This window comes from Jatropha curcas, chromosome 3 (genome assembly GCF_041381405.1).
Source record: "Jatropha curcas cultivar XTBG-Jc1 chromosome 3, XTBG_Jcur_1.0, whole genome shotgun sequence".
Lineage (NCBI taxonomy): Eukaryota > Viridiplantae > Streptophyta > Magnoliopsida > Malpighiales > Euphorbiaceae > Jatropha > Jatropha curcas.
In genome coordinates this window covers 9,107,551-9,119,631 of record NC_143153.1, presented here as the reverse complement: position 1 = coordinate 9,119,631, position 12,081 = coordinate 9,107,551, and the positions used below count along the sequence as shown (strand labels likewise).

At 38.6% G+C, this 12,081-nt stretch overlaps 2 protein-coding genes and 1 non-coding gene across 3 annotated transcripts in view; 1 reads left to right on the top strand and 2 right to left on the bottom strand.

Annotated features, from left to right (window-relative positions):
• Nucleotides 1–12,081, bottom strand: part of LOC149497489 (uncharacterized) — a 137,308-nt gene that overhangs the window by 45,641 nt on the left and 79,586 nt on the right. Inside the window, exon 4 of the mRNA XM_089719193.1 lies at nt 5,236–5,948. Within this exon, the coding sequence (XP_089575319.1) occupies nt 5,236–5,948 (713 nt within the window). The remainder of the gene's footprint in view (nt 1–5,235; nt 5,949–12,081) is intronic.
• On the bottom strand, nt 3,610–4,527 carry LOC149497491 (uncharacterized). Its single transcript, XM_089718825.1, has 2 exons — nt 4,365–4,527; nt 3,610–4,298 (listed from the first exon to the last, which is right to left on the bottom strand). The coding sequence occupies exons 1-2, from the start codon at nt 4,525–4,527 to the stop codon at nt 3,610–3,612; spliced, it is 852 nt and encodes a 283-aa protein (XP_089574951.1).
• On the top strand, nt 8,100–8,206 carry LOC149497490 (small nucleolar RNA R71). Its single transcript, XR_016320293.1, has one exon. It is a non-coding gene; the product is annotated as a small nucleolar RNA R71 (small nucleolar RNA).

Genomic DNA, 12,081 nt, shown 5'->3' with positions numbered 1-12,081 from the left:
TGCTCTCAATTATGGTTTCTCAGTTGCACATGGTTGAACTTTGACTAGCATGTGAAGAAAGTGTCCAAAGCATCTTGTGAAAATGGTAGAAATTAGTTGGCAACTTTTGACTCAAAATATAGAATTCTTGCTTGCACAGGCGTGTTGCCTGGCACGGCCTGGGGCGTGCCAGGCCTTGGAGGTTTAGAGGCTTCGGCACGGGGCATGTTCCTCAACACGTCCTAGGCAAGCTAGCGCGCACGGGCGTGTTGCCGGGGCGTGCAGTCTTCTGGAAGTCTGGTTGGTAGCGCGCACGGGCGTGCGGGGTAGCACGGGACAGGGCGTGCATCTCTCTGGAAGTCAGAGGCATATGAGGCACGGGCGTGTTCCGCAGCACGGCTTGGGCAGGCTAGCGCGCACGGGCGTGTTCCTCAGCACGGCTTGGGGCGTGCACCTCTCTGTCTCTTGGTTTGTTTCGCCTTGTGCCAGACACGGCCGTGCGTCTCGACACGGGTTGGGGCGTGCCAATGTCACCTTGCTTTATTTTTGTTCTTTTCTTTGCAAAATCCTACAATTTTCTTCCAAATCAAGTGAGTTGTGTTTCAAGGAAGCTTTTAAATAAAAACATATCAATATTACATAAAAACTAATTTAATTAATTTAAAAGTAATAGAAATTTTATTCAAAATCACAATAAAAATAACACTTATCAAAATTCCCCAAACTTAAACTATTGCTCGTCCTCAAGTAATAAAATTCTTCTTAAAATAGCATGGAATAATAAATTGCGAATTTAATCAATAACTGAATTAATCATAAGAATAAATTATAAATATTCCCTATGTAAGTTATTTTTAGCCTAAATTAATATAACATAATCTTTTTATTAAACATGAGTAAAGAACATTTTTTTTTTTTTTTTATATAGTGAGTATTAGGACAAATATAGCCTACATGTAATATTTCTCATCTCAAGGTATTTTTAGGTAGCCTCATTCTATCTTTTTTTTTAATTGGTCGCATTTTATGCTCCATACCACTTTTATTTTTATGTGGTTGCATTTTTATGCTCCATACCACTTATACATAGGGATGTAAGTAACAAGTAGTTGCATTTTATGCTCCATACTACTTGGTTTTAAATGGATTTCCATTTTTCTTTAAATAAAACCTTCATCCTTTATTGATTTAAAACATACATGTAAGACGGCTTCAGTGTCCTTTTTCTCTTTGTTCAAGTTTTAGGTTCAAAATGCTCTAAACAAATGGTTAAGTCCAAGAAGTATGTTAAAACCAATTTTGGTTTAAAATAATTTACTTTGGAAATATTATTAATTTATTCAAAAGTTCAACTAAGCTAGATCATAAATTCATGCTAATAATTATTCCATACTTATTTTATTGAAATAAAATTTTATAATTTAGATAAAACATCCACCCCCTTACTGAATTGAGCACATTGTCCTCAATGAGCAATTCCCCAAACTTATGGTAGTGCAAAGAAGAAGAAGTTTCAGAAATGTACCATGGTGGGGCAGGAGAAAGCAATGGAGAGTGATAGAGTAGCCAAGCTATGAGGTTAGAAAAAATAACCAAAATGGACAAACAATTAAAAATAATCCAAAGGAGTACTGTAATTAAGTAAAATCCAAAGTGTGCATACCAAACCATTGTCAAAATGTGTGATAATCAGAAAAATAAGAGAAAAGAAGTAAAGGAGTGTAAAAGAAGTCAGGCCCCTGGTGGTGGAGGGGGAGGAGGCTGAAGCAACTGAATCACAGTCTGAAGCTGAGTGGTGAGGCCCTGATAGTGGCTCTGCAAAGTGTCCAAGCGAGAATCGATGCTGCCCTGTGTGATCTCGAGAGACTGGAATCGATCAGTGATCATGGATTCCATGCCGGTAAGCCGAGTGTCGAACATATCCATGCGAGAAAACATACGTGCAAACAGCTCGTCATTTGACACAGTAGGAGTGCCCTGGAATGGAGGTCCAGCTCCAGATGTACCTGCACCAGAAGTAAAACCAGGGAAAGGAGGTGGCTCATCCTCCGCAATGTCAGCAGCTGCAGGTATGTCGTCGTCAGTGGTTTCCGCTGGAGCACCTATGACTCTATATGTATCGCCAAATTTTTCCACAATCTTCATGTGAATCATCAGGTCAAAATCTAATCGTATTCCTCTACCGCCTCCTAAGCTATCATAAATTGGTCTGGCCGGATCCCACAACCTCAGATAGGTGGCAATGCGTGTAACAAAACTACCCATAACAATGGCCCCCTTGTCGGCGCGTGCCACTCGAGCCCATTTTTGGCATAGCCAATAACCCACATTTAACGACACGCCATTGTTAATAGCCCATAAAAAATAAAGTTCACTGCGTCCTACAACTCCTTCACTCTCATTTCGTCCAAAAATAGTGTGCACCAAAAATTTATGGATGTAACGTAAAGCGGGGCTTTTTAATTTGGATGCTTTGGATGATCTAGCACTATAAACACTGTTGTCCGCTAACTCGCTCCACCTATGACGATCCAAAAAATCATTTGGGACTTGGGTGACTGCATTTTCAGTAGGAAAACCAAAAATCTGACTAACCTCATCTATGGATAATTCAAAATTTCTTCCTAGGAGTCTAAATGTGATTTTATTCCTAAAACTGGCAGCTGGAAATTTGATTGAAGCAGAAAAAGAGCTTAAAAATTCTAACGTGAGGGGCGGATACACAAGGTCTTTCATTTCAATAAAGGCACCCCACCCTACACGTTGCAATGGTTCAATCACAGCATCTTTAAGCCCCACAATTGATAAAGCATTATCATCAATAAATTTATTTGGTAAGATGGGGCGTAGCAGAAGTTTATTGTACCTCTCTAACTGGTCGCTGGAACCCATATCAAAAGGAGGTAGTGGTGTAGTGTCCGAAGAAGGCGTGGAAGATCTTGTGGAGGAGCCTCGTCTAGCCGCTACAGATGAAGAAGGACGGCTGCGCTTGTACCTGGGAGGCATGATGATGATAGTGGTGAAAGAAAATCAGAGAAAAGATCAAGAAAAGGAGAGAAATCGTGAGAAGAATGAGAGAAAATGAGAGAAATGGCTGTTGACGGCTAGGGCATGCAAGTTGGAATGAAACAGAAACAGGCCGTGTTGTTTAAATAGGCTTAGCGCGCAAGGGCGTGCAAAGCGGCACGGTCGAGACCGTGCAGTGGTCTGGAAATCAAGTGCAGACGCACACGGGCGTGTCACGTTGCACGGCCTGGGGCGTGCACTTCTCTGGAAGTCAAGTGCAGGTGCGCACGGGCGTGTCACTTCTCTGGAAGTCAAGTGCAGGTGCGCACGGGCGTGTCACGTTGCACGGCCTGGGGCGTGCACTTCTCTGGAAGTCAAGTGCAGGTGCGCACGGGCGTGTCACGTTGCACGGTCTTGGGCGTGCACAAAATTTTTATTTTTATTTTTATTTTTATTTTTATTTTTATTTTTTTTTAAAAACCAAATGGGTTATATGCTGTGTTATATCTGAAACATCAACCAAAAACAACACAAACCATTAAAAGGAAAAAAAAAAAATGGGTCGTCTCCCACAAGCACTTTTGTTTAACGTCGTTAAGTTCGACATTTTGAACCTGGTTTGTTTTAATCAAGACGGATAATGGTTTTAACAGGGTCAAAATTTCCACCATGGTATACCTTTAGGCGATGAGCATTCACCTTGAAACATCGGTTGCCATCTATTATCTCGACTGCTCCATGTGGAAAAATTTCCTTAATTGTGAACGGACCAGACCATCTCGAGCGCAATTTGCCTGGAAAAAGACGGAGTCTAGAGTTATAGAGTAATACATGTTGGCCTACCTTTAGATCCCGTTGAATGATACACTTATCATGCCACTGTTTTGTGCGATCTTTATAGATTTTGGCGCTTTCATAGGCATGGAGTCTTATTTCATCCAGCATGTTTAGTTGAAGCATCCGTTTTTCACCAGCTTCCTTAGTATTAAAGTTAAGCAATTGGATTGCCCAATATGCCTTGTGCTCTTGCTCGACAGGGAGGTGACAGGCCTTACCGTATACCATGCGGTATGGTGACATGCCAATTGGTGTTTTGAATGCAGTTCTATAGGCCCAAAGAGCATCATCGAGCTTCTTGGACCAATCCTTTCTTGATTGACCAACTGTTGTCTCTAGAATCTTTTTGATTTCACGGTTTGTGACTTCGACTTGTCCACTTGATTGAGGATGATAAGGAGTACCCACACGGTGAGTGACACCATATTTTGTAAGGAGAGAATCTAAATATTTATTGCAAAAATGCTTACCTCCGTCTGTGATTATTGCCCTAGGAGTGCCATGTCATGTAAAAATATACTTCTTGATGAAGCTCATTACACTTTTAGCGTCATTATGGGGAAGGGCAACAGCTTCTGCCCATTTTGACACATAATCGACTGCTACTAGGATGTACTGGTTTGAGTATGAGGATGGAAAAGGTCCCATGAAGTCCAGACCCCATACATCAAAGATTTCAACTTCAAGAATGCCATGTGAAGGCATCTCATGTCGCTTCGTTTCCTAATCTTTGACAGCGATCACAAAGACGAACAAAATTGAAGGCATCCTTAAACACGTTAGGCCAGTAGAAACCGCTCTCCAAAATTCGTGCTGCCGTCTTGCTTGCTCCAAAATGTCCTCCACATTCCTTTGAATGGCAGAATCGAAGGATACTTTCTATTTCTTCTTCCGGTATGCATCGTCGAAAAAGCTGGTCACTACAATACTTGAACAAAAATGGCTCCTCCCAATAATAGTATTTAAGATCATGAAAAAATTTTTTCTTTTGTTGATAAGAAAGATTCGGCGGAGGGATTTTGCAAGCAAGGTAATTGACTATATCAGCATACCAGGGGGCTTGTGCCTTGGCTAGAAGAAAGAGATGTTCATGGGGGAATTCTTCATTGATATTCAAGCTTTCCTGTTCGTCGTTCCCCAGCTCAAGCCTAGATAAATGATCTGCTACAAGATTCTCGGTTCCTTTTTTATCTCGAATTTCTAAGTCAAATTCCTGCAAAAGAAGAATCCAACGAATTAGTCTAGGCTTTGAATCTTTTTTTTCTAATAGATACTTTATAGCAGAATGATCAGTGTACACAATTGTTTTAGCTCCAATTAGATAAGCTCTAAATTTATCGAAAGCAAAAACAATGGCTAAGAGTTCCTTTTCAGTAGTGGCATAGTTTAATTGTGCATCATTTAAAGTGCGACTAGCATAATAAATGACATGCAACTTCTTTTCTCTTCTTTGCCCAAGGACAGCTCCTACAACATGATCACTAGCATCACACATAAGCTCAAAGGGAAGACTCCAATCTGGTGTAGCGATGATGGGTGCTGAAGTCAGCTCTTTCTTCAATCTGTTAAAGGCACTTAAACATTCTTTGTCAAAATTAAAAGGAACATCTTTAATTAACAAATTACAAAGAGGTTTTGTGATTTTGGAGAAATCTTTGATAAATCTCCTGTAAAATCCGGCATGGCCAAGAAAACTTCTTACTCCCCTTACTGAATTTGGAGCCGGTAGCTTTTCGATTACTTCCACTTTCGCCTTATCCACCTCAATCCCCTGCTGTGATATTTTATGGCCTAAAACAATTCCTTCACTAACCATGAAATGACATTTTTCCCAATTTAAAACAAGGTTAGTATCTTCACATCTTTGCATTACTAGAGATAAATTATAAAGACATGCATCGAAAGAAGATCCAAACACAGAAAAATCATCCATAAATATCTCAATGGATTTCTCAACCATATCAGAAAATATGGACATCATGCATCGTTGGAAGGTTGCAGGGGCGTTGCATAGTCCAAATGGCATTCTCCTATAGGCAAAAGTGCCATAAGGACAGGTGAAAGTGGTCTTCTCTTGATCTTCAGGAGCAATAGGTATTTGGAAGTATCCTGAATAGCCATCCAAGAAACAATAGAAGGGATAACCTGCAAGTCTTTCAAGCATTTGATCAATGAAGGGTAAAGGGAAGTGGTCCTTACGTGTTGCTTTGTTCAATTTCCTGTAGTCAATGCACACACGCCAGCCTGTGACTGTTCTGGTAGGAATCAGTTCATTGTTTTCATTAAAAATAACAGTCATACCTCCTTTCTTTGGCACAACTTGGACAGGACTTACCCAATTACTATCGGAAATTGGATAGATAATACCTGTATCCAGAAGTTTTGAGATTTCAGCCTTGACTACCTCTTTCATATTTGGATTCAATCGTCGTTGATGCTCGATTGAAGGTTTGTAGTTATCCTCCATCAGAATTTTGTGCATGCAAATGCTCGGGCTTATTCCTTGTAGATCGGAAATTGTCCATCCTATTGCCTTCTTGTGTTTTCGAAGAACCTGCAACAATCCTTCCTCTTGATCAAGCGTTAAGTGAGAGGAAATAATAACAGGAAAAGATTTATTCTCACCTAAAAATGCATGCTTCAGATGAGGGGGAAGCTGCTTCAGCTCTTGTTTCGGTTGTGCATTTTCTTTTTCTTTTTCTTTTTCTTCTGAATTTTTATTATTATCATCTATGCTGTATAAAATATTCTTTGTACATTCATCTATTACATCTATTCTAAAACAATCATTATTGTCCATGGGGAATTTGCAAGATTTCAACACATCAAAAACAACTTCTTCTTGACCTACTCTCAATGTTAGTTTCCCATCATGAACATCTATGAGAGCTCTTGCAGTTGCAAGAAAAGGTCTTCCAAGGATCAATGATCCTTCTCTTCCTTCATCGATATCAAGGATGACAAAATCAACTGGAAAAATAAATTTTCCTACCTTTACTAGTACGTCTTCTACAATCCCCTTTGGATATTTGATTGATCGATCGGCTAATTGTAAAGACATCCTTGTTGGCTTTAGTTCCCCCATACCTAGCATTTTAAAAACTTCATAAGACATTAGATTTATGCTAGCTCCTAAGTCAGCTAGAGCCTTTTCAAAGTTTAAATTGCCAATGTTACAAGGGATAGAAAAACTCCCTGGATCTTTAAGCTTTGGTGGCAATTTGTTTTGAATAATTGCACTGCATTCTTCAGTCAGCTTTACCATTCCTTGGTCCTCAATCTTTCTTTTCTTGCTTAAGATTTCTTTCAAAAATTTTGCATAACTTGGCATTTGAGCAAGAGCTTCAGCAAAAGGAATGTTTATTTGAAGCTTTTTGAAGACGTCCAGGAATTTCATGAAGCTTTGGTCATCCTGTGTCTTTTTTAATCTTTGTGGAAATGGAACTGGTGGAACATAAGGTTTTACCTCTTCCTTCTCCACTAGATCAATGATAGGCGCTTTCCTTTCTTCCTCTTTCTCTTTTCTGGGTTTGTCTTCCAATTCTCTACCACTCCTCAAGGTTATGGCTTGTACCTGTTCTTTAGGATTTTTCTCAGTATTACTAGGTAACGTACCTTGAGGTCTAGCTGCCATCATGTTAGCAAACTGTCCCATTTGGATCTCCAGATTTCTTATCGCAGCTTGTTGGATTTTGTTGTGTTCTCTTGTTTCGTTCATGAAATCCATGTGCGATTTTGAAAGGGCCGTGAGCAGATCATCATGAGACTTTTTCTCCGGAGGCAAGAAACCTGGTGGTGCATTTAAAGCATTGTTAGAATTACCATATGAAAGATTCGGATGATTTCTTAACCTGTTGTCATAGGGATTCGAATATGGGTAATTCCTTCTTTGTTGGTTCATCACATAGTTTACTTGCTCCAAAGTTTGTGGATTTGCAGAATCTAGCATGCATTCTCCAACTCCATGCGGTTCATTGCATCTGTCACAAGTTTGCATTATAGAATTCACAGATTTAGTGGTTAGCAAATCGAGCTTTCTTACCATGTTATCAACCTTGGCATTGAGTGCCGTGATGGCATCTATTTCATAGATTCTAGCAGTTTTTCTTCTTTCAGAACTGCTTTGATAATGGCTATTGCTTGCCATTTCTTCTATTAAATCATATGCCTCATCGATCTCTTTTCTTTCAAAGGATCCTCCTGCAGTTGCATCCAAAGTGATTTTAATGTTAGGTGACAATGAATTATAGAAAGTTTGGACTTGTAACCATTTGGGCAAACTATGGTGAGGACATTTTCTTAACAAATCTTTAAATCTTTCCCAAGCCTCATACAAGCTTTCTTGATCATGATGAGCAAAAGTCATGATCTCATTTCTTAATTTGGTGGTTTTAGAAGATGGAAAGAATTTAGCCAAAAATTTCTGGGCTAACTCTTCCCAAGTAGTAAAACTCCCAGCAGGACAAGATTGTAACCATGATCGTGCTTTGTCCCTTAGAGTGAAAGGAAAGAGTCTTAATCTAATGGCATCGTCAGAAACACCATTTTGTTTAAAAGTATCACAAATTTCCAGGAAATTGGTGATATGAGCATTAGGATCTTCACTAGGAAGTCCTTCATATTGAATAGAAGTGGAAAGCATTTGTATTATTGCTGGTTTAATTTCAAAATTATTTGCTTCCACTCTTGGTCTAGTGATGCTGGAAGTAGCTCCGTTAAGAGAAGGTGTGGTGTAATCCCGCAAGGTGCGGACATTTTGTCCGTTATGAGGATTTTCAGCAAGAGGCATTTCTGGAGGTGGAGGGTTATTTTCGTTCATGTTTGATTGTTGTTCGGTTCTGTTTTCTTGTGCTCTCCTTGCTGCGTTGTTCCTTCTGCAGGTTTTCTCAATTTCTGGATCAAAGATCAGAGGTTCTGTCCTTCTAGATCTTCTTTGCATAAAACCTGAGATAGTTTACAGAAAAATTAAATGACTAAGAACAACTAAATAAATGTCTAAATTAATAACAAGATAATTCGTATTGATATTGGTTTTGCCAATCCCCGGCAACGGCGCCAAAAACTTGACAGCTTATTTCGCAAGTGTACGAAATCGCTACAAGTAATACATGATGAGTAGAGTATCGTATCCACAGGGATTGTATACCAAGTACCAAAATTATGTTATCTTGTTATTATTTAAACGATAAATGATGAGATTGTTTATAGAAATTAAATTCAACAATTAAAAATAAGAAGTTAAGCAAGCAATTATTGATTAAAAGAAATCAAGGAAGTAAAACTACTAGAGGTTTTGATTTCACTTAACTCTATCCAATTTATTTCATTAGTTCATTGATCAATTTAATTATTCAAGTAGGGGAAACAACCCAAAAATTACTAACAAGCTCTCCTGATGTATTGTTAGTTATTTTAACCCGGTCTAATTACCTATCTTCCAATAGCGCAATCAAACATGAATTAAATCATTAAGTTTTATGGTTTGTTTTGTGAATTCATAACCTAAGGTCATTAACTTATGAAAACCCCCCATGAGTCAAACCGTATAGCTTCCGCATCAAGTTATTATTCTCATGTGTTTTATTAACCTTTTCATATCAAAGATCCTTCTTCTGATAGTGATAATTGAAATAAATCAATCTAGGGGAGAATTCTGCCTAGAAGCATTAAGTTCATTAATAAATCATAACTTGAATAAGGAAAAATAAATCTAATTGCATAAATTGGAAAAGAGATTAAGCTACATCAAACCCCTAGTATAAGAATTTAATTACACATAGTACTTAAATAAAACCAAATGATACTTGATAAATATTTCATAATCAATAAAGATAATGAAAGAAATAAACAAGATTAAGAGTTTAGAAATAAGAACTAGTTTAACAATTGCTTGAATGGCTTCCTTGAAACCTTGCACAACTCTTAAATACTTAGCTTCAAATGAAAATAAAACTATCTAAAAAGAAGAATGGATGTAGAGTGTAGGATATGGGATTGCTCGGTACCTTTGGAGTGGCTCCTTCTCTTCCTTATATAGACTTCTTGAGGGAACAAGCCTTGTGCTTTAATGAGTAAAGTTCAACTTTGTGAGGTGGGAAAGTTTGTAAATCAAGCCATGAATTGCTCTCAATTATGGTTTCTCAGTTGCACATGGTTGAACTTTGACTAGCATGTGAAGAAAGTGTCCAAAGCATCTTGTGAAAATGGTAGAAATTAGTTGGCAACTTTTGACTCAAAATATAGAATTCTTGCTTGCACGGGCGTGTTGCCTGGCACGGCCTGGGGCGTGCCAGGCCTTGGAGGTTTAGAGGCTTCGGCACGGGGCGTGTTCCTCAGCACGTCCTAGGCAAGCTAGCGCGCACGGGCGTGTTGCCGGGGCATGCAGTCTTCTGGAAGTCTGGTTGGTAGCGCGCACGGGCGTGCGGGGTAGCACGGGACGGGGCGTGCATTTCTCTGGAAGTCAGAGGCATATGAGGCACGGGCGTGTTCCGCAGCACGGCTTGGGCAGGCTAGCGCGCACGGGCGTGTTCCTCAGCACGGCTTGGGGCGTGCACCTCTCTGTCTCTTGGTTTGTTTCGCCTTGTGCCAGACACGGCCTTGCGTCTCGACACGGGTTGTGGCGTGCCAATGTCACCTTGCTTTATTTTTGTTCTTTTCTTTGCAAAATCCTACAATTTTCTTCCAAATCAAGTGAGTTGTGTTTCAAGGAAGCTTTTAAATAAAAACATATCAATATTACATAAAAACTAATTTAATTAATTTAAAAGTAATAGAAATTTTATTCAAAATCACAATAAAAATAACACTTATCACGATATCTCCTTTTTGTACATGATCACGTATGAAGTGATGTCTGAGTTCTATATGCTTGGTTCTAGAATGCTGAACTGGATTCTTGGATAAATTGATGGCGCTTATGTTGTCACATTTGATAGGCACTGTTTCTAATTTCAGTCCATAGTCTGCCAACTGTTGTTTTATCCATAGAACTTGTGCAACACAACTTCCAGCAGCAACATATTCTGCTTCTGCAGTAGAAAGAGCAACAGATGTCTGTTTCTTGCTAAACCATGATACAAGGGTGCTACCCAGAAATTGACAAGTCCCAGACGTGCTTTTTCTATCTATTCTGCTTCCTGCAAAATCAGAATCACTATACCCAACAAGATCAAATGTATCATCTTTAGAATACCACAGAACCAGATTAGAAGTTCCACAAAGATATCTTAGTATTCTCTTCACAGCAATTAAATGAGATTCTTTGGGACACGATTGAAATCTAGCACATAGACAAACACTAAAGTGTATGTCTGGTCTGCTTGCCGTTAGATATAGCAAAGAACCAATCATATTTCTAAACAGCTTGATATCCACGTCTTTGCCTTTTTCATCTTTTTCTAATTTTGACGATGGACTCATTGGTGTACTACATACCTTGGCATTTTCCATTTTGAATCGTTTCAACAACTCTCTAGTATATTTTGCTTGATTAATGAAAATTCCATTTTCACATTGTTTGATTTGAAGCCCTAGGAAGAAATTTAATTCTCCCATTATACTCATTTCGAACTCACCCTGCATAATCTTAGAAAATTCCTTACAAAGAAGGTCGTTAGTAGAACCAAAGATTATGTCATCAACATATATTTGTACAACTAGAATATCATTTGCTTTGTTTTTAATAAATAGTGTTGTATCAACCTTTCCTCTTGAAAAACCATTTTCTAATAGAAACTTACTCAATCTTTCATACCAAGCTCTACGAGCTTGCTTTAAACCATAAAGAGCTTTAGTAAGTTTGTAAACATGATTAGGTTTATCAAAAATCTCAAAGCCCGGAGGTTGTTCTACATACACCTCTTCATTTAGAAAACCGTTTAGAAAAGCACTTTTCACATCCATTTGATACAACATGAAGTTTTTAAAGCATGCAAATGCACAAAGTATTCTAATGGCCTCAAGTCTAGCAACCAGAGCAAAGGTTTCATCAAAATCGATGCCTTCTTCTTGGTTGTACCCTTGAGCCACTAATCTTACTTTATTTCTCACAACATTACCTTGTTCATCAAGCTTGTTTCTAAACACCCATTTTGTTCCAATAACAGAATGGTTTTTAGGTCTAGAAACAAGTTTCCAAACTTGGTTTATCTCAAATTGATTTAACTCTTCTTGCATAGCAAGAATCCAACTTTCATCATTTTGAGCATCTTCTAAATTTTTAGGTTCTAATTGAGAAACGAAAGCAACATTACCAAAATA

What these genes read in the sequence shown, in the direction of transcription:
- LOC149497491 (XM_089718825.1), bottom strand. Translation starts at nt 4,527, where the DNA reads ATGCCTTCACATGGCATTCTTGAAGTTGAAATCTTTGATGTATGGGGT. An exon ending in TCCCCATAATGACGCTAAAA is followed by an intron (nt 4,299 to 4,364) that starts GTGTAATGAGCT and finishes CAATAATCACAG; the next exon opens with ACGGAGGTAAGCATTTTTGC.